The sequence below is a fragment of the Setaria viridis genome, chromosome 5 (genome assembly GCF_005286985.2).
Source record: "Setaria viridis chromosome 5, Setaria_viridis_v4.0, whole genome shotgun sequence".
Taxonomy (NCBI): Eukaryota; Viridiplantae; Streptophyta; class Magnoliopsida; order Poales; family Poaceae; genus Setaria; species Setaria viridis.
In genome coordinates, this window is record NC_048267.2 from 9,457,075 (window position 1) to 9,479,289 (window position 22,215).

Below are 22,215 nucleotides of genomic sequence, written 5' to 3' on the forward strand. Positions count from 1 at the left end.
CGCGGCCGGCCGGACCGCCGCCGCAGGGAAAGGCGCCAGTGGCCGCCAGCTGCTGCCGGCTGCCACCGCTGGTGGCGGGCGTGTGCCGCGTTGCGCGAACGGCGCGCAGTCGAGTTATACGCGCCGCAGTCTAGGCCTGATCGAGGTGGGCGAGGCGATTCCTGGTTCCTGCAGGGAGCTAGGGAGGGTGCGCCCGCCACCTCTGGGCTCTCTGGCTGGGTACATTACGCTCCAAGCAGCTCGAGGACAAGCCCGCTTTTCTGCCATGTCAACGGCCCGCGGGTTTCGGATGGACGGATAAAAGTGGTAGTGGGCCGGTTGTGGTACCGCCGGAGCTAGCTAGAATTGCACATGGACATGGAGGATTGGAGGTGTCCGGTGGTCGTCGCCGCCGCGGCGTGGTTGGTGAGCGTTAGTTGCCGGCTGCTACAAGCATAGGGTGAGCCGGGACAGTGGAGCTGGAACGAGATGGACGCCATTAATTGTGGTTATGGCTAATCATTCCCCGTGGTTCCCTCCCCGGAGCTTCCGTTAGTCCCGTTCTGCTTCTGCCCCCACCCTGGGTATTAATTCAGGGGCTTGAGGCGAAGCAACCGCGACGGCTAGGCTACCAGAATAGACAGACGGCCATCGGGTTTCCCGGCGCGAGGTGTTTTCCTTTCCTCGTCTGCATGTAGCCGGGCATGGGGCCGGACTCATTGTACTGCAGCTGGTTGGTAGAGCGGCACTGTTGTGGGGTGTACCATTTTCAGCGTGCACCAACGCAGCTCCGGCAGGTCGACGTGAGAATGTGAGATTTTCCACTCCGTGCTGCGCTGTTGCGCTAGCGAGCGTTCTCCAAGGACACGGCACACGCAGGGACGGGGAGGGGAGGGGACCAGACACCAAGGCGTGCTGGTCCGTCTGCCGTGCTCCTCCGGGCGTACGTGCATGATCGAGTGAGTTTGCTCTCCATCCGCCCGTCCTTGTTCTTGTTTGGTCACCAGCTGTTTTCCAGTCGCTTCCATGGTTTTCTCTTCTGTGCATCCGAGATGTGCACTGGCCCGCGGCGCACCTGAGACACACATGCCGTCGTCATGCCCCCATAAGCCATGGGGGGCCATGGTGTAGGTCTACAACACGGCGTACGCGTCAAGGTCAAGATCACGGGTACCGGTCGACCACGGTAATGCCTAGCATTAGTCAGCAGCAACTCCCTCCACCCAAAAAGAATGTATTTCTAGCTATGTATCTGGATAAATGATTGCTCGATACCTAACTAGAAATGCATTTTTTCAAAACGAAGAGAGTATTTGAATTAAAATGGTGCCAACCCACACTCCACAAGATTTCAATCAGGAGAAGTTAGTACCAGAGCTATGTTAACTGTAGGACGTGAATCTAGTTAGCAGCGGTCTTTCTTTAAGGATTACTATGCTTATTTTACCTTGTTCTAATTTTCCTTACTCTTGTTTCTTTTATATACTCTTATTTCTTGATTATTTACCCCCTCCTTATTGCTGTTTGTACTTACTCAGCCTTCTACTCATGCTAACTTATCTTGCTTTGATGTCTTTATAGTTATTACGGTCTTCTGCTTTCTACACATGGTTCTAACCAGGAGTAAGTGCTATCACCTATTCTCGTGAAAGTTGAGTAGTTGCTTTAGATTGTAATTAGGAGTGTATGCTTCAATGCTATATGTGTGATTTGGATCTTTGCAATGATTCCACGGGAGCTGCGGATGATGCCCGGTGGAGTACGCAAGATCGGGGGTGGGCCACCTCGACGATGGATTGGCTGCCAGCTGCCGAAGACGTCACGAGGAGAGGGATGGGGCAAAGACGCCGACATCCTCCTCCCGCAGCGACGGCGGCGTGCAAAGAAAATCTTGGGGAAACGAAACGAAAAAAGAGATCATCGTAAAATTCAGGTGTAACAAAAATGTAAAATATCGCCTTTGTGGTGGGTCCTGCTGTTTTATGGAGCACTCGCTGCAGGCTCAGCAGCCCAGCACAAATGAAGCCACGATCGAGCAGGACTCCGAGTCCGGTGGAGCAGAGTGTCGCATCCACCCCGCGCCGGCACGCCTGTCATGTACCGACCCAAACTCCGACCAGCGAGAGCGAGGGGGCAAAAGAATCTTTGTCGCCTCACACCACCCCGCGCGCTCGCCTACAAATCCAAAGGGACCAAACCCCCCGGCGATTATTCTACGGCCGGCGGCGCGGATGCCGGGCGGGAATGTGAGCGCCGGCCGTACCGAACAACAGTGATCCTCCTCGGGATTCCGGCCGGCACAAAGCGAACGGCCCGTCGCCGGGGCACACGCCGTCGCAGCTTTGAGATTAACAAAACCCCCATCAACTCACAAGGGGGAGAGAGAGAGAGAGAGAGAGAGAGAGATTAGAGCTGCCGGCTGCGCCTCAAGACGGGAGCAACGACAAGGCGCAAGGCGCCAGCGCTAGCGTACGACGGCGTGAGTGAGTGAGGAGAGGACTGAGGAGGGCCATCTGTTCGCCGGCCTGGGAGACCGTGGCGGGCGTCGCCGTCGGGGTGAGAGAGGGGCGGACGGGCGGAGCCAACGGGAGCGAGCAGCTGGCTGTCTGCCTGTGGCCAGTGGCTACTGCCTCGCTGTGCGCACGTGACTCTGCGGCCTGCCATGCCACGCTGCAGTACAAGTGCTCAGCCTTTTCTAATAGTTCCTTTTCTACAGACAGACAGGCTGCGAGGCGAGCGAGGCGAGCAGCACGTCTCCGCTGGGCCCACATCGGACTGGACCACGGCCCATCTAGGTTCACTGTGAGCCCAAGCACTCAATGGGCCCAAGATCAAAGAGGCCCATTATATGCTCATGCCTACAACTACAAGCAGGCTACAAGAGAAAGACTGGTGGGAACGTTTGGTTCCACGAACTAAAGTTTAATTTGTGTCACATCGAATATTCAGAGACTAATTAGAAAATTAAATATATTTTAATTATAAAACTAATTACACAGACAGAGGCTAAACGACGAGACGAATCTATTAAGCCTAATTAATCCATCATTAGCAAATGTTTAGTGTAGCAGCACATTATCAAATCATGAACTAATTAAGTTTAATAGATTCATCTCGCCGTTTAGCCTCCATCTGTGTAATGAGTTTTGTAAATAGTCTATGTTTAATACTTCTAATTAGTATTAACATCTAAAAATGAACACGACAACAGTAAAAAAAAAGATAATGATGTATATGATGGACTGTACACAAATCTCCATCGGGCTGTTGATCTCAAAATTTCTGGAGCATGCTCTGCCAATTTTACATGTCCGCTTCAAGGGGTAACCCTCGACAGGCAGGTGTAATCTATTCCTGAACAATGTGATTTCAGGGGTGTAGACAGTAAGCAGAATACCCGCTCATTTTGCAGGGGGTAGTGTAGGGACAACCAACTACCACTACAGCCTTCTCTGATTACTTGACGTAAGTTTGAGGGAACCAGCTTTCCAACACAGAATGCTTGAGCCTCAGGACCAGGGTGAATAGAGCATAGCACGGGAAGTGCAGCAGGGCCACCACCAGGTACCTGGCAGGAGTTACAGTTTCTTCTTTTATTGATTGAAATCGCAGTCTGCAGCACAAATCTAACAACTTAAAAAACAGTACTGGTGTGTGATAGAAAGAGCATCATAACAAATTCCTTGCTGGAGCTGAGTGCCAACTGCCAAGTGAGCTAATAACCTAAACTATTTGGGCATCAAATTGTTCTTTCCTTTGTATGTTCTTCTATCTGTTCGTGTATCATACCTCTAGATGTTCTGAAAAGTAAAATGTCCTGAGCGGAAGCCCCAAAACTTGAACATTATACCCAACCAAAAGTAAAAGGCAAAATTGCTGCCGTACCACTATTTCTGAACCTAGCACTATCTGACTTAAAAAATTGGTTATTCTAGGTGTGCATAGACAACACTAAGCTAGCCTTGAAACGCACGATGTGGCTGAAATAATACCTCTTTTAATGTAGTATATGGAAACTTTTTCAAGTGTCTTTTCTTTAGGTACTTTTTTTTTCTCATCGGATCTGAATCAGATGCCATGAAAAGAATGTAGCGATAAAATTTCATAGCTGTGTAAATCTTGAACTTCTACTTCCATTTAGTGTCTAGATTCTACATTTCTGATACGGACTACTGATGCTATAGCTGCAAATTAGAGGATATCACAGAGCAAAACAGAAGTACTTCTTTCATCAAGTAGAGCTTACCATACAGGTGCTCCAGGGAATGCCAGGTCTAGAAATGGGTAGGGCCACCTAAACAAACACAAACCACATTACACATCAAGAGTTTTCACCTCATTAGCAAGAAAAAAAAAGTTAGCATGTATTACCAAATTGACACGTTAGCATGGATGATCCACTGAATATTGACAAAAAGGCCTGTCCACAGCAGGAAATATGCTATCCTAAACCATGGGAAATGCTGCATTGTAGATTAAATGATCAATAGAGAGATTGGTTAATCATGATATGGATCCCTATTCTGGCATGAAATGCTTACCAATTTGTTTAGAGCAGCATCACCAACTAGGAAGACAACATTAATTGAATGTGTCCCAATCAGAATCTGTGATGCGCAATGTCTATAAGAACAGTATGTAGAATTGCCAAGAATGCAGATAACAAACCTCATCAAAGAAATGTTTCTTATTGGGTGTAGCATGGCGATAGCACGTGTAGAATGTAATCAAGTAATTGCTTTTGTCATTCTTCTAAAGAACCAGACTGCAAGATGTAACTACTGAAAAGCAATACTGAATCACTGGACAGTGGAGAACACTATCATTTCTGCATCTGTATTAACCATGTAGGCATGCTCATTTCGCGCAAAGAGATATTTAAGTCATTAATTAAATTATAATAGAAAAATGATTCAAAAAAGTGATCCTATACGAAGAAGCTGATCCAACAAGCATATATGAACCATTGTGAGACAAGTAATGTTCCTATCCACAAAAAACATATCACACAAACCCTTGAGTGCTATGCTATTATAGGACTAGCCAAAATCCTCTTGAATTGTGAATCGTGATCTTGCAAGTAACTTTGTACAAAATATGGCAATGGATATTATAAGAATTAATGACATATTGTTATAATATGGATCACCAAACAAGACGCACAGACACATTGTTTTATTTATTTTTTCTGAAGTCACGAAGTAGTTTCTCTCCCTTGCATGTTCTGTTTAGGAAAACATGCCCTTACAGTTTTCCTACCTTTTGTTCTGATTAAATACGGTAACTTTAGATCTTAGATTGAAATAAAGTTTCTCAAAATATCAGAAGAGGAATACTCACAAAATTCATATCATATTGATTGTGGGCAAGGAAAGGGTACAAAATAAGCCAGAACACCAGATCTGTAATCATCACAGCACCTGCATTTGTCTGGAAACAAGAATACAGGATTTAAGTAGAGCAGCAAGTAGAGTCATGATGTCATCAGCTTTCCTATTTCCCTGTGATTTTGATCAATTTAAACCATACCTAGTTTATGTCAAAGCGACAAGACATGTTTATGATGGGTTACCTGAAACATAATTTGGAAGAGGTAACCCCAAAATCCTGCAATTTCTTGTCCTCCATGTATTCTACTGTAACAAGAACTTTTGATTGCATGGCCATATGCACTTTCCCCTGTTGGAGCAATGATATATGTGCCATGATCTGCACCAGATCCTATCAGATCAGATCCATCTCCACTGATCTTGTAAGCATACTGATAGCATCCGTAAATTGAAAGCAGCGAGCCAAGCTAAAGATGAAGAAGGTGTCAGTGAAATCAACTAGAAAGTATTTGCAAAATAGGGTTGAGAAAGCACATCTAAACTACAATCTGCTTCAGATCAATCCTACAAGAGAAAACTCAAATTGGTCTCTGTTTCAATGTCGACAGGAGTTCAATACAACGTGAAGTCTGTCACAGGGGCAGCTAACCGTAAATGATAGAGTGGCCAACAGCGAAAGTAAATATTTTTCTTCAGTCGCAAACTACATACCCCAAAATACAAGGTGACAAGCAAGAACGTCCACCTGTCAAAAGTAAAGAACAACAAAAGGTTAAAAAAATGTTCAGTATATTTATTCAGTAAGAAATGTGCTGTGCTTGAATGATGAGTACTCTTTGAGTTGTGACTAGTGAAACTACTTTCAGGAATTACTATCAATGAGGATGAAGACTAGCTTACTGCGTGTAGTATAGGAAGATACTCCATCCATCAGTGACTATGTCGATCAAAAGAAGCGAAGCCAGAATGAAGAAGGCCACAACGCGAAATGCCAGCAGCCAGCCAGGGTGGATCTCCTCAAGGCACGGCTTCCAGCAATCTTCAAGATACACCACTCCAGGTCCGGCCCGGGGCGGCGCCTCCTCTCTGTCTCCGCCGTCATCACCATTGCTGTCCCGTGAACGGGGCCCCTCGTACTTCCAAATCAAGAAGCAAGCCAAAGCCATGCAGGAGTACACCCAGAGCGCGCACAGCAAAAACTTCCAGTTGAGCCAGTACTCTGGTTCAGTGGTGTCCACGGCCATGGCTGAAGATTGGAATGCTGAATTGGTCGACCACTGCCACCATATCAACAACACATTGTATAAGTTCACAGCCCCTGTCTTTCTCATGTATACCATACTTGCTTGTGTCCGTTCTATATAGAATAAAACGGAGCAATTTTCTACTTTCCTTGCTGGCAAAGAGAGACATCAATACCGAAAATCGTAATTGCTAAACAGAGAAAGAAAAGGCAAAAGAACAAGAGAACGAAAGCGAGAGAAACCAATACACTATTCATAGGTTTTCATAATGTAATCTATCCAGCAACATGGGTACCCCACGCAAAAGGTAAAGATATAACCTTTTTGCTATTCCATCGACGCACACACACGAAACTAAACGGACAACGAAGCGGAGGGCATCAAGAAACCTATCGTCTGAGCAGATGAAGTGGGAAAAGAAGCTGGATTTACCGGCGATGGATTCTTCGAGAGGATCGCGCACGGGAGGATCAGTTCAGACACGCCAGCGGAGGCGCTTCTTCCCGGACACGAAGAGGAACGGAGCGGATGACGAAGAAGCCAAGAACCTCCACTCCCCTGGTCCGCTTGCCTTCTCCAAGGTCCAAGCTCCCTTCCGGTTCCTCCCACCTAGTTTCGCTGATGCGTCTTCCTCCGCCGATTATACTACTGCTACCGCCTCGAGATTGAGATCGGAGGGGACATGTGCGCATCAGTATTTTCGCAGTAAACAAGGATGCGGATTCAGAAATGTCGGGCAGAATATAGGATGTGTAGATCATGAATTACGATTTATGGATGGATGGGCAGATCTCTGCCAGTTCCTCGCAAGAAGTCAAGGCGCCGGCGGTGGACTCGTGCTGGCTGGCGGCTGCTTATCCGGATCCCTCGGGAAGCCTCGCGTCTGGCGCCCACGCTCTCACCCCCTCACACCCAACACAACACGGCCACAGGAGATAGGAGACGAGACGGCGGGGCAAGGGAGAGGAGAAGTGAACAAACCGAGAAACCAACCGCGGCGAGGGGGAGCCACATGTTTGCCGTGCTTGATTGGAGCGGTGGAGGCGCCCCACGGGGCAGGTGATCTGGAGATCAAGAGATGCGAAGGCGAGTGAGATGGAGCCAACAAACGGGTTCTTCTCCGACTTGGACCGCTTGCTTGGAAGTTGGATGGATGGACGGATTACGACTCAATCATTCGTGCTTGTATCGATTTGCCTTCGCAACCTCGAGATAACCATTTCTGACGTTGCTGTTCTACGGTCGTCCTGTACGGGCATGCTCCCTCCGTACATAATGAGTGCATTTATAGAGTTCAAAATTTATCTTAAAATAAGTGTATATTTAGAAATTGGATCACTCCAGTTTCTACTTTTTTATCTCCTTCCAAAGTGCAATGTTACACCTTAGTATAACATTGATTTCTTCACCCAAACTCTAGAAGTGCATTTATTTAGTGATGAAGGGAGTACTACATCAGAACGTCCCGACACGTGTGCGATTAGTGGCAGAGCCAGGATGCACGTGTGTGATTAGTGACGGAGCTAGGATACGAGAGTTGGGTATTCCCAACTAAAAAAATTATACCATTCAAATCACGCTCATATGCAAATATGTTCGAAGTTACGCTTAAAGTAGGTTCTCGTGAGCCACAAGGGTTTGGTAATCTTTTTCCCAACTTCATCTGTGGTACATGTTCTTCACAACCAAATCATAAAAATCCATCTTACAATTTATTTAGTGGCGGAGCCACGATACGAGAGTTGGGTATTCCCAGCTAAAAAAATTATACCATTCAAACCACGCTCATATGCAAATATGTTCGAAGTTACGTTTAAAGTAGGTCCTCGTAAGCTACAGAGGTTGGGTAATCTTTTTCCCAACTTCACCTGTGGTACATGTCCTTCACAACCAAATCATCGTGTGTGTCGTAAAAAATGGTTAGATTTAGCAATCGAGGAACATCCATCTTCCAATGTACAGATTGATGTGCACGACTGATTACTAGGCTAAGGTAAGAGGATTAGCATGGGACGGGGCTTGGAACCTTAGTTTCACTCCTCACTAATGCATTTTCATAGCTTCCCGGAGGTGCACCCATATTTGGTTCGTGGTCATGATATTGCTGGGGACACCACTGTGTGCCAGTGCGCCAGCGCTAGCTGTTTCTCATCACTCATCTGCTACAATTCTGTCTTAGGGGGTGTTGGGATCTTTAGGACCTCCTAAAATTCATGTCACATCGAATATTCGGAGGCTAATTAGGAGGACTAAATATGAGCTAATTATAAAACTAATTACACATATAGAGACTAATTCACGAGACGAATCTATTAAGCCTAATTAATCTACCATTAGCACATATTTACTGTAGCATCACATTGTCAAATCATGAACTAATTAGGCTTAATAGATTCGTCTTGCAAATTAGTCTCCATCTGTGCAATTGGTTTTGTAATTAGTCTATATTTAATACTCCTAATTAGTATCTAAATATTCGGTGTGATAGAAATTTTAGGAGGGACTAAAGAAATAAACACCCCTTAGAATGCGTGAAGTTGGGAAATTGTAGCTAGGGTTAAAGAGTTGAGAAAGAAAAATGAATTTGAGGAGAAATCAGAGAGGGAGAGATGAGAGCCTGAGCATGATGCAATGCCATCCATACTGTTGAAAAATAATTGTTGTGCTGTGCTTATGGCAGTTGCATTGGGTGGAACGAATTGACCCTTAGCACAACAGTCTGCACGGATGATCCAAGTTGACCCAAGATGCATGCATGAGGCTCGTTTTACATTAGGAAACAAGAATTGCTGTGTATTTTCTAATTAACAAGTATACATGTATATAGCACATATATACTTGTTTTTTTTTAAAGCTCCTACTTTTTTTTCTACAAAAACATATTTGTGGTATTATTCGTTCCTTAAATTGAAAGTAGAAGTTGAGTTCACCAAAGAAGACGATAAAAAAAATTCAAGTCGCAAAGTAGTTTTCTCCGTGTTACATGTTCTGTTTAGGAAAACGCCCCTTTACTGTTTTCTTACCTTTTCTTCTGATTAAATATGATAACTTTAGATGTTAGATTAAAATAAAGTGCCTCAAAATATCATAAGAGAATATACTCACAAGATTCATATCACGGACACGGCGGAGAGGACACGTACCGCGTGTCGGATACGTGTCGGACATGGATACAGAACGCTGGCGTGGCGATAGTTTCCGTCGCGTATTTTTCGAAAGAAAAAGTAAAACTAATAATATATTCGATACGTGGGCTCGACACGTATCTAAGAGATTTCCCGATACGGCCCAGCTCACATCGGCCACCTCCCCCCTGCCGGCCGGCCGGCCAGCAGCCCAATCCCAGAGGCCCCGATACGGCCCAGCCCACATCCCACGTCCGTGCTCTCGCGTTCCCGCGCGAAGCCGGAAAACCCTTTCGCACTCCGCACCCTTTTCTTCCCCACCCGCCTCCGTCTCCCCGCCAATTCCCCCACATCACCCAAGTAACCGCCGGTTCCTCGCCCCGCCAAGCAGCAATGCCGACTCTCCGCAGCGCCACGGCGGGCGCGTCCCCCGCCGCTACCCCGTCCCCCGCCGCTACCCCGTCCCCTGCCGCGGCGAGCACGCCGCGCGGCGTCAAGCGTCGGCTGACGCCAGGCCGAGCCGGCGAGTCACCGGCGACGTCGCGGCACACTTCCCCTCACCGATACCCGCACGCCGGTGCCTGAGACGTATGCTCTGCTGGGTCTCCGATGCAGTTCTGCTCGGCCGTTAGCTTCCTTTCACCCGTTCCCCCGTTGCAATGCGCACCAACCGCTCGATCTTGCAGGTCCCCACGCTGAAGCTGCTACCGGCGTCGCCCAAGTCCTCGAGGAAGCGGCTCTACGGCGACTTTGTCGCGGCTGAGAATCCCAAGTGGAATCCTCGAGGCAAGCCTCTCAATTTCCATTTTATCCAAACCGATGTGTACACTTAGTTGCTTCGTGTTGGGGCCTGATGGCGAATTGGTCGTGCCACGCAGATACCGCGCAGATGAGGGCTGTCAAGGAGGCGCTTCACGTGGCAACGGTGCCGTCGTGTGAATTGGTTTCCCGGACAATGAGCAGAGGCGCGTGTTTGAGTTCTGCAAGGCGTGCGTCGAGCAGCAGAAGGCTGGGAGCCTGTATGTCTGCGGGTGCCCCGGCACGGGGAAGACCTTATCTATTAACAAGATCAAGGATAGCTTGGTGTGTTGGGCAGATGAGGTAGGCTTTGAAAACACCTCACATTCAACTGTAATTTCCAGTTTTCGAGCGTTCTTTTGTTGATTTGTTGTGTTAATTATGTGTGAATGCAGGTGGGAATGGAGACACCTGACTCGTTAGCAATCAATTGTACAAACCTAGCAAACACATCCGAGATTTTTAGCAAGGTATTAACGGCTACTCGGTTATAGACTTGATCTATTTATGCCTGTCCAACTCGACCAAAAATTATATTTACAAAGTGAGTTTTTAATGCAGATACTAGGACAATTTCAGAACCGTAAAAAGGGAAGCGGCAAACTGTCACCACTTCAGCAACTTCAGAGCATGTTTTCCAACAAGGAATCAGCTCCAAGAAGAATGATGTATCAACTGCTAGTATCCATTGTGACAGTTGGGGTTTTCTTTCTGTTTTGATCCTGCCATCTGAATTGCATGCTACTAGGCCAGGTTGGTCATTGTGGATGAGATGGACTACTTAATAACTAGAGACCGGGCTGTGCTACATGATCTTTTCATGCTTACGACTTGCCCATATTCAAGATGCATACTAATAGGTGAAGTTTTGAAGGTTGCTTACACCTATCAATGGACCAATCAATACAGTTTTGCAGACTCATAATACTATTTTTCAAGAATTGCGAATGCCATAGACCTAGCAGATTGGTTTCTTCCAAAGCTTGAATCCTTAAATTGTAAGCACTGCTGACAGTGTCAAATGCTGCAATTTCTGATATGAAGTAAACTAACATTCCTCTGGCTTTTACTACTTTATTAATTGATAGGCAAACATCTTGCTGTAACTTTCCATTCTTATTCCAAGGATCAAATATCTGACATAATTAAGCATAGGCTAAAGGTAAATATCTTCTCATGTTGCCAATTCAAATCTCTATGCATCTATCTCCAATTACTTAAATTCAATTGGTTGTTGTTCATATGTTTTTTAATGCTACCTGTACAGGTTCTTGAGTACGATGTTTTTGAACCACTGGCCCTGGAGTTCTGTGCTAGAGTAAGTGCAGTCATCCTGCAATGTTTGCATTATGAGTTTCATTGACAGAAACAATAGTATTGTACTCAGTAATTTCGTCTATGTACATTTTATAATGTTTTGTGAATTATATTTTAGCAGAAAGTTGCAGCAGCCACTGGTGACATGAGAAAGGCTCTAGGTGTTTGCAGGTAAATCACTTCTGTTTCGGATGAAGCAATGATATTGTCCGCAAACTATAGCTCAGCAATGCAAGCTATTGGAGTATAACATTCTTGTTTTTCTGAATTCCAGGAGTGCTGTGGAGGTTCTTGAAGCAAGGCTACAAGATTCCTCTGATCAAGAGTTAGGAATCGTATGTCTTGCTTCTCACGATATTTTACAGTTCATCAAGAAAATGATAGGTGGTTTCTAGTCAGACATAACATAAAACTAGATTGATTCCTAAGTATAACAATCAAATTTGAGGTGATGGCTTCTCTCATAAATTGTCATTGGCCAGCTATGTCATCTATATGATAACATAAATATGGTATTGTAACTTTTGACTGAAAGCAATTTGAATTTGGACATCATTAGCCTTGAATGTTGCTAATTGTCTCTTAATCTTCTACTAAATAACCTGTATACATTTACTTATATTAGTATAGTAGTTCTACAATGAACTTTACTTTTTACTTGGCCATTTCCAAATTCTTTGACATGATTTTGTTTAGTGCCTGAATCATCTTTAGTATTGGAGCCTAATATTTTTATTTACAGGTGAAATTTGACCATATGGATATAGCCTTATCAAAGGTGTTCAAGTCAGCAGTAGTGGATAGCATCCTTTGTCTTCCCCAACAACAACAGGTAAGGTCACAATTGTTAGGAGCCTTCAGAGCTTTGTTACTCCTTTTGCTCCTGCCCCCCTATTCTGTTAATTAGTCTTCTACATTTCTGAATCTCCGTTATGTATGAAATATTGGGCAGATGGTACTGTGTGCATTGGCAAATACTTTCCAGCATTGCAAGAAAAAGGCTACTACTCCAGGAGAGGTAACACTTCCTGCCATATTGAAAGAATGCACATCACCTCATATTGTATAATTCTAACCTACCTATACACACCTTTTTCAGCTCAACAGATCATACATCGAAATCTGTGGATCAACTCAAGTCCCAGCAGTGGAATGCTTGAATTTTCTAACATGTGCATGATTTTGAGTGATCAGGTATGCAAATATGTTCAAATTGTTAGGTGCACTGGAATGAAATGAAAGGAAACCCAATGTTTGATGGAGTTTGCATTGTAGGGATTCATGAACCTAGGGCAATCCAAGGAAGATAAGCTTAGGAGAGTGACGCTTCAGATTGACATTTCAGATATTGGTTTTGCATTTAAGGTGCGGACAAAGGCTATTAATCCTATTATCTAGCAATATAGTTAGCGTTCTGTCTTCTGGCTTATTTACTAGTTTAGTCAATGATGCAGGAAAATCGTTTCTTTCAAAAATGCATGGAGCAGCCAAGATGCTAGCTAGACTCATAGTTACACCATGCAGCAAATTGTGGTTAGACATTGATTGTGTATAGACATTATCAAGTGCCAACAATTACAACCCTGGATGCGCATACACTCAGCTGACTGACTGATACAATCCCATTACGCTAGCTCAGTTCTTAATGTGCTCATCAAGCATGCCAGTGATCGTAAAGCAGGCCGCATCGTCTGAATTTAGTCATGCACCCAGCAAACTGCAGTATACTGCTTCCTCATGGAGTGCGGAGAGAAGTGTATACATATGCTGGGTATACACAATCATAGTTGACTGTATTCTGATTTTTCCATTTTTGGTTCTTCCAGAACCGATTGATTATGTAGCTAAACACTAGCATATCTAACATTTGTTGGCACATTTCTTGCTGAAAGTTAAAATCAGTAACGGCTAATGAGAAACTGGAATCATGTAGGGTGTGTTTGATTGCATATGTCATTTGGTTCATGTATGAAATGATTCTAGATAGATAGTTCATGACCATTGCATCATGTAGTGCATTCAACTAAACACACTGTATCTTTGCTAAATCAATTGCACTATAGAGTATTGGAATGTTGTCATTCGATACCAAACTTAATGTTTTCATATCAAACCGCAGTCTTTGTTAGTCTCATGTGCTGAAGAGTGAAAAGTCGAGCACTCGATCTTATTCGCGATGCTTTGTTTTCCACTTTTGCCTTTTGTAATATCGAAAAATGGATTCCAGTTTACTCTGCACAAGCTTTGAAATGGATTGGTCCTCCTCGGTCGGAGGAATACATGTTTTGACCTTCTACGTTCGTTCCACAGGAATTGATTGGACTATCTCATCCGCAACCTAGTTTCCATTAGTCTGGCGCCTCCTAGCCTAAGTCTTCTTTGCATTGTCTCCTACTTGCTCTAGCAAACTGGGCTACATATTTTTTGAGCTAACTGAGCTTGCATAAATGAGCAGCTCAAAAATTAAAGAAGCACACTTTTCTGTTGATGCTATGGACCCGACATGGTCTTCTTCCTCCCTCCCCTCATCTCCTCCCTCCCCTCTATCCCCTGCCAAGTGGGCCCGACATGGTCTTCTTCCATACTCCTCTCCTCCCTCGTTCGAACGCTATCGCCACCGATCAATCTTCCTGGGATTAGGGTTTGAGTGATACAACACCTAAGCGAAAACTGTAGCGTGGAAGTTCTGAAAGTGAACTACCGTTTTTGACGGGAATGCGAACTACCATTTTGAATTGTTGTCGGGGCAGGAGAGTGACATGGAGCCAAATTATTCTCCGACTTGGACCGCTTGCTTGGAATTGGATGGATTGATTGGATTATGATTCAACCATTTTGTGCTTGTATCGATTTGTCTTTGCAACCTCAAGAAAAAAACAAACATTATTTTCTCATGTTTCAACATATATACACGGTCAATTCAAAATGGTGAGATGTTTTTTGTTTAGACACTGATACACACTCATCCTCATAAATACACACTCGTAACCCTACCCCTATGTCATGACATATGCCTCACTTTCGACGAGCATGCCTCCTACCACAATATTCCATAAATTATAGAACTCTGCCACGTATTGCTCAAAATAAAAAAATATACAACCAAAATGGTGATTTTGAATGCTAGCTGGAGCAAGGTAGATGCCCACCTCAATCAATCCAATTCACATTGGGATCTGAACACTTATTGTTTCAGATAATAATCTCATCATAGCTTTTATATGAAAGATTGTCCATGTTCAGATCATAATCTCGTCACAGCTTTTACATGAAAGATTTGTGGCATTTCCATACATTTATTGCTTAAATTGAAAGTAGAAGTTGAATTCATATATAAAATGAATGCATGCACCGCGTTCACATGGTACACACACATAGTTGGACCTGTTAAGTTCCTCCTTGACCTACGAGAAGTTAAATGCTGTATGGTTGTCCACACATAAAAGTGCTGTACTTGTTCCGATCAACGATGGTTGTTCCAATTCTTACAATGGAAACAATGCTAAATTAAAGGTAGGGCTGGGTGACCTAGTGTGTGGGCGTTGGTTGCAATCTCATACGCCTAAAACCACCTACTGGCACTAAGTTAGACCGTATAAGTTTTCAGCCAAGAGCGTATTTCTACAAGATGGTGAGGGAGGAATCGCTCAAGCATGGCTTACTGGTATTCTTTGACAAATCTCTTACTCTCTCTATTCTTCCGCCAGTTCATGGGTGAATATGTCATGTTTCCCTTCTTTTGTGGAACATTCTTATGTAAATTTGTGCCTGTTTATTGTTCATATGATCGGAGTGAAGTTGTAGAGTGTACATATTTGTCAGCTGCCTGCTTTATAAATTTTATTTTACACCAAAGGAATTTCATTTGCGTGATTTGTGAACGTTTTTGCTATCTCCTGAGCACTAGACTATTTAAGCGTGTGCTAGGACAGGATACAAATATAATGTGGTTGGGCAGAAAAATTATGTGGCTTTAAATCCTAGCTCTAGGATCTACTCAATGAAGACCTTAATCTGGCCTTTACGTCTTTATGAGAGATTTCAGAGCATTTTTTTCCTAAACATGACATACGTGGTTTTGCCTCAAACAAGTTTATAATTCTAATTTTTGCAGATAAGAAATATTGATGATATGATCAGGAGGACACCGCCACACCTATTGAACAAACAAAACAGAAAGCGTCCCAACATGAGTGACTCAACTTCCATTGGCCAAACAGTTGGCGGTTCTAGTATGAATCCCACAAATGCAAGCAATGGAAACTAGAATCAATTTGGCCTCCTCGCTACATCCGTTGGTGACTCAAGTTCTCTGCTTCAAAGTCAGACCGCATGTACTGGAGTTGCGCCTCAAGATGGAGTACGGCGTACTTACTCACCAGATCTTTTATGCGGCACTACCTCAAAGACTTCAGCAACTTCTGGTTCACCTTATAAGGAAGGTAATATTTCACTTCATTGACCAATTATTTCACTTTCCATATTGAGGCTAAGTGTCATATACACATTGATCAATTTATGATTGGAGACTATCATGTTTGCTCTGTGTGTTGTGTTTGTATGTGCATTATTCTTTTTGATTTAATGAATAAAGTCTTTATATTCTAGTTTCAAACTTTTTAATTGGATAGGGACTCCTAGGGCAGCCAACCCCAACCCTGCAGAGCACATGAGGCTGTTGCGTGGAGGAAGTCAGGTGGATCAAATTCAAAACACTAGACTTCCAGCTACGTTTATCCAGTGTAAAATACCTGAGAAACACCTTAAAATCTCTTTAATTGTTTCATACAAAATCTTTATATGAACAGTTTGCTTATGATTGTTTCAGTTTTACCATGTTGTTTCTCTAACAAATAATGGCAACAACAACGACTGGAGCCACTCCCAACACCAACAACTGGCTCAGTACCACTGCAGCCAACCGGGAAGAAATGAACAACTGTCATCACCATCCTACTCGAGCTCACAGCACACCAGCAACAGCAACATCCTTCACACTTCAAGAACCAGGGAGGCCTCATCGTTAGTTCTAGGCAAGCGCCCTGCCGTGAGCAACCCGGCATCACCGCTAGTTCTCCACAAGCACCCTGCCACAACCAACCCCGTCCGGAGCTTTTTCCAGCCACCGGCTCCGCTGCTTTCCAACACCAATGATATGGGGCCGCAGTGCGGGCTTGAAACCGACGAGCGGCTCAGCCTGGTTCAGTCGATGGGGACGCTGGAATTCCTTGCCACCTCGGACAAGGCGTTGAGCTCAGGAAGCTCCCTGCATGATCCTCTCCATGCCACCTCAGCTCAGATCCCAGTACGTGGCATCAGAGCTGCATCTACGCCAAACTTGCTTCTTGGCTTGGGAAATGGTGATGACATTAGCAAAGGTAAGGTGCCCTTGTATTGGGACTTGGATGCCATGGAAGAGATGATGGAGTCCATGAACAAGAGGCAGAGGAAGGTGCCGAATCAGCCAGTGCCTGACTTAACACCGGGCTCTGATGGCCAAGGTGGCTCCAAGGACAAGAGAAACTAATTGTCAATTGGGAACTTGAATTGATAAGCAACAACAGCCCAGGAGATGAGAAACTTCAGTTATCTTAAGTTGCTTCTTTTTTTCATATTCAAACTGTCATGATGGCTTCACGTCTTAGTTTCTCCCTTACGAAGATTGTTGGATTAATGGAACAAATTTGATGTGTTCTTTGTTGTGTGTCATCCACACATTTGTTGTTCAATGATGTCTTTGTGAGACATTTCTAGAAGAAATTATGGAACAGAATGTACAATATCAGTTGGCTAAAGGAGACTGGTAAGATGATAGAACAAGATACTGGGCCAATTCAGTGATAATAGTTACTCTGTAATAGTTAACAGTAGCTATTTTTCATCTATGTTAAGTTACACATGGACATGGTACATATTTGGTATGTCTAGACTACTCTAGAAATCTTGGCCAACTAAGAGTGTTGGAAAACCAAAATACATCTCACAATTTCCAGAAGCGTTTGATGTTGCTTGTATTTGCACAAAAAAGGATTTGACTACTGGCCTACTGCTACCTCAAAAGATTAAACAATTTTAAAAGGAAGCCTCACATTGACTTACAACTTCTTGATATGTTTCGTCATGTACTCTTATTGATATAGGGGTACTCAGTACGTGAAAACCATATACCCAACAAAATGGAGACGTGCAAAAATAGCAAAAGCAGTGATGAATAGGCAGTAGAAGGGTAAATGTTCCAGCAGAGCTCCACACCGAGAAATAGAATGATCCTGAGAGAATGAGGGAAGTGTAATAAGAGTGCAAACCAAATGGATGAATACTTGAACGAATGCATTATTTACACCGTAGTTTCAAAAGAAGAATGCATTTATTATTCACAAAAGCAAAGCAAACATTTCTATCAACATGAATACATGATCATGTTTGGTTTGTTCATAAAGTTGCAAGACTATTATAAACCGAGGCAGAAACAGATCTACATGAGGCGTGGGACCTTACCTCAAAGGTGTCGGAAAATGTGTTTTCCACAACAGAAAAGGCAATGAATAGAAGTACCTGCACAGCAGAAAGGAGCCAACTTGGATTCTAGCATTCACAAACAACAGCCAAATTTACTGAGAACTGATCATTAACACTTACGACCTTATGGGAGCCTGTACTTACCAGGAATAGAATTGGTAGTGTAATGATCGGGCACACACGATGCCAATGAAGTTGCCGACAAACATAACAGTTACAATATCTGGATTCAAGTTGTAGCTATCCAGTTAGTCAAGCAAGAAAAAGTATATCCAAATGCTATGATTAGTTTGAGAATTGCAGTCTAACGCACGTTCTTTGCTGAGAATGGATGGTCTGGGCTGGCTAGAAACAAGCTGTTGAATTGATTTGGTGTTTTTAAATCTGGAATGCAAGAAACCAAATAGGCCTCCTTCATGCCTGTCAATAAAAGTAAAAGAATGTTATGCAGCAGCATAACCACTTTAAACATCCTAGTGTTTTTCTCGGAATGTACTGATATAGACATAAGTTGGGAACATGCAAATATTCCTAGAAAGAATAGGATATACTAGAGGAAAAAAATTGAGGGCCGATTGGACTATTGAGATGATGTAGATCTTTGCTAACTGATTAAACCCAATCTGAGTGGTGAGTACTCACTTTAACCACTTGTAGTGTGCAAATACCAGAAGGGTAGTGAGGTGAAGAATCAACAGCGCAATAGCAAGCTCTTTGGATACAAACAACTTCTCTGGGACGAATTTAAAGTTCACAGACCTGAAAAAATAAAAACGATTAACCCTCTGCATAACTACGAAGTCACATTACATATATGGGTGTGATACACAGGGCACAATGGTGCTGCTGAAATGGTTCGAGATTCACGAAATATAATATACACACCAGAAATGGATGAAGACACGGCCAAGATTGAATGCTCTTGATATGTACTCAACTGGATGCGACAGCAAGAATGGCATACCCAACAAAACCTACAGACAGGAAATGCAAATCATTAGCATCAACAGTGCGATAGCTCGGACCCATCTAACCAGATACAGGGGGTGTTTGGATCCTGGAGCTAAAGTTTAGTCCGTGTCACATCAGATATTCGGATGCTAATTAGGAGGACTAAACATAAGCTAATTACAAAACTAATTGCAGAACCCCTAGGCTAAATCGCGAGACGAATCTATTAAGCCTAATTAATCCATCATTAGCGAATGTTTACTGTAGCACTATATTGTCAAATCATGGACTAATTAGGCTTAATAGATTCGTCTCGCGATTTAGCCTAGGGGTTGTGAAATTGGTTTTGTAATTAGTCTATGTTTAATACTCCTAATTAGTGTCCAAACATTCGATGTGACAGGGGCTAAAATTTAGCCCGGGGATCCAAACACCCCCACAGTCTAGTAGTCAACGATCAACAATCACTAACTTTTTTTTCCATGTCAATATCAATAATATGATAATATCTGCAATCTTATATGCTAGAAATGCTACATAAGTAAAGTGCAATTAACAGAATATCTATCCTAATAAAATTTACAGTTAGTTATGAATTTCATTCCTTTGTGACACGCTATTGGAAAGTATCACTACGATTTGATGTAAGATAAAGAAATCGCAAAAGGCCTAGAAGAATTCAGTTTGACATTATATATTTATGAATCAGGAGTAAAATGTACAAGCAAGCTAGAAGAAACTGCCAAGCATAGCCAAACTGAATTCTGCTAAGGAGACCGTATGACAAACTGGGAACAGTGGAGTAGGATGTGTTAAAAAGAAAAGAAAAGAAAAGAAAATAAAGAACAATCCACCTGTACTACAGCAGCTCCTAACAAGGCAAAGAAGACTCCTTTGATGCTCATGGCCTGTACAAACACTTAGTAAGGGTAACAGTTGGCAGCATAGAAAGATGTAAGGAAGGAACAAAGCATGGTGTAGTGGTCATTTGTACCTTCACCATCAGTAGAAGCAGAGAAGGAGCAAAAAGAAGAACATTCATCTTAACTGAGACAGCTCCACTGCAAAAAAAGATTGATAACCACTGCATGTAAGGAGCTATTTTCTAGCAATAGTATTTCAGTTCTGCAGTTTATAACATATAAGAAGCGGATAAATGCTATTTACTGCCATAATGTTGAGATCACCTGAAAACTATTAGACCAAGGTACCACTTGTGATAAATAATCAAAGCCATAGCAGCATGGAGCAATGTCATGGCAAAGCAGTCGTTGAAAAGGCGGAGCACAAAGATAGAGTGAACCCTCTTGGACAAACAAAGCAAACCTAAAGCCCACCATGGAAGCTGCCATCCATTATTGAGAGATAAGAGACGGAATTAGATAAAAACATTAGGTAAAGAGCACCAGAAGAAACTTTGGGATCCTCATGACAGCAAACCAATTATTGAATTATCCATGCAGAACTAAGGAAAGATTGTTACAGACAAGAACTGCTGACAGGGTAAATTATCTTAGCTGGACTAAACAGGGGATTATTTCTCGATGGGTCCTTATGACAGAATATCAACTGGTTGTCAAACTATCCTTTCTGAATAAAACTAAGGAGTAAGGACTAAAGAGAAGACTGTTCTATATGAGAATAGCTGAACTAAAGCAGGATTGGAGGGGAGAAAAGAGTTATCAGTTTTGCATCCATACCACTTCAGCCTTGACGTAAAGCAGAAGAACGAGGCTCAGGTTGACAATGTACAAGACGCCGAACAAAATCTGCAGGCAAGTACCCAAGAATTCATCACTCTTAAGCACAGCCAAGCAATTGACAAAAATGAGGGGCGAACACGCAGCAGAGTAAACGAGTTCGTGTTGTTAAACAGATTTGGCTGAGCGGTGACCTGAGCAGGGAAGACTTGGCCACCGGTAAGGAACTTAATGGCAGAGTAGACGTAGAGGAATCCGGCCGGGTAGACCAATGGTCCCGTGTCTCCCTCGATCTTGGTGTAGTCCCTCTCCCCTTCCAGAAAGGTATCCACCTAGCGCACCCGACACACATCAGCAGCAGCCAAGATCACATTTTTGTCCCAAATTCCAAATCCTTCACCCCGAAACAGAAGGAAATCGGCAATCTGCGCTAGTACCTGAGACATGTAGGCGTCCCAGTCGATCTTGGTATCTGCAAGTCGAAGCAACAGAACTGCTTAGCGACAATTAAGAGAAAGAGAGAGCTGAGCAAGGAGGCTCTGTGTTTGAAGTTACAGACACGGGACGAAGGCGATGATGAGGGCGACGAGCGCGGCGTCGGCGAGCACCAGGAAGGCGGCGAAGTAGAGCGGCCTCCGGTCAGCCGACCTGGCTGGCTTCTCTGTCGCCACCGACGCCGTGCTCGCGGCGCGACTCTTCTCCGCCCGCGCCATGCTTGCCGCCGGCGAGGTACCACCCGGCGGCAGATCCAGGAGGAAGACGAGCCGAGCCCGAATTCCGCAGGCCGACGACGACCCACCCACCCAACTCGAGTCCTCGGGGCTCAACTGCCGAAGCGGGGGCCAAGTTGGGCCTTCACGCGACGATGGCAATCTGAGCTCATGGACCCATGAATCGATTTGGGCCGTAGAGCCGAGGAGCGAGCATCCATGTGGCCCATGAATCGCTTTGGGCCGCAAAGGATCTGGGCTACGGAGGCCGGCCGGCGGTCAGATGCGTTGGGGCCCATTTGGGGATCTCTGGTCATCGTCGTCTCCTTGGGCGGGCGGTCGCCGTCGAGCGCGCGTCACCCTCCACGACAGCGTCTGGGTCGATTCCGACGGGCATTTTCCATTCCACCTGCAATCGCTTTGGCAGCCACCACCGTATTCTTATTCTTATCCCATGGCTGAGTGGGGCTCCCTCCTCTTTTTCGCCGGACCCGTTCGCTAAAGCAAAGATTCACCACCGCAACGACAGGGTTCGCGGCCGG

General features: G+C 44.2%; 2 protein-coding genes and 1 pseudogene across 9 annotated transcripts; 1 reads left to right on the forward strand and 2 right to left on the reverse strand.

Annotated features, from left to right (window-relative positions):
• Positions 1-3,190: 3,190 nt before the first annotated feature.
• Positions 3,191-7,747, reverse strand: LOC117857719 (uncharacterized). Of its 7 annotated transcripts, none has more exons than XM_034740544.1 (10): positions 7,322-7,528; positions 6,986-7,201; positions 6,210-6,586; positions 6,021-6,054; positions 5,552-5,776; positions 5,320-5,409; positions 4,521-4,586; positions 4,351-4,442; positions 4,226-4,273; positions 3,191-3,547 (listed from the first exon to the last, which is right to left on the reverse strand). In XM_034740544.1, exons 3-10 carry the CDS (start codon positions 6,551-6,553, stop codon positions 3,436-3,438), a joined length of 1,011 nt encoding a protein of 336 aa, XP_034596435.1. In that variant the 5' UTR covers positions 6,554-6,586; positions 6,986-7,201; positions 7,322-7,528; the 3' UTR covers positions 3,191-3,435. The 7 variants fall into 7 exon arrangements, with proteins under 7 accessions (XP_034596435.1, XP_034596437.1, XP_034596436.1 ...); XM_034740546.1 differs by having other exon boundaries at positions 6,986-7,204; XM_034740545.1 differs by having other exon boundaries at positions 6,986-7,211.
• Positions 7,748-9,744: 1,997 nt separating this feature from the next.
• LOC117856207 (cell division control protein 6 homolog) lies at positions 9,745-13,579 on the forward strand (annotated as a pseudogene).
• A 4,023-nt stretch (positions 13,580-17,602) lies between these two features.
• LOC117857423 (dol-P-Man:Man(5)GlcNAc(2)-PP-Dol alpha-1,3-mannosyltransferase) lies at positions 17,603-21,779 on the reverse strand. Of its 2 annotated transcripts, XM_034740078.2 has the most exons (13): positions 21,523-21,774; positions 21,401-21,435; positions 21,158-21,295; positions 20,964-21,032; positions 20,451-20,608; positions 20,258-20,324; positions 20,118-20,171; positions 19,198-19,286; positions 18,955-19,071; positions 18,626-18,732; positions 18,457-18,535; positions 18,292-18,348; positions 17,603-18,062 (listed from the first exon to the last, which is right to left on the reverse strand). In XM_034740078.2, the coding sequence occupies exons 1-13, from the start codon at positions 21,674-21,676 to the stop codon at positions 17,912-17,914; spliced, it is 1,275 nt and encodes a 424-aa protein (XP_034595969.1). In that variant the 5' UTR covers positions 21,677-21,774; the 3' UTR covers positions 17,603-17,911. The 2 variants fall into 2 exon arrangements, with proteins under 2 accessions (XP_034595969.1, XP_034595970.1); XM_034740079.2 differs by lacking the exon at positions 18,626-18,732 and having other exon boundaries at positions 21,523-21,779.
• Positions 21,780-22,215: the final 436 nt, after the last annotated feature.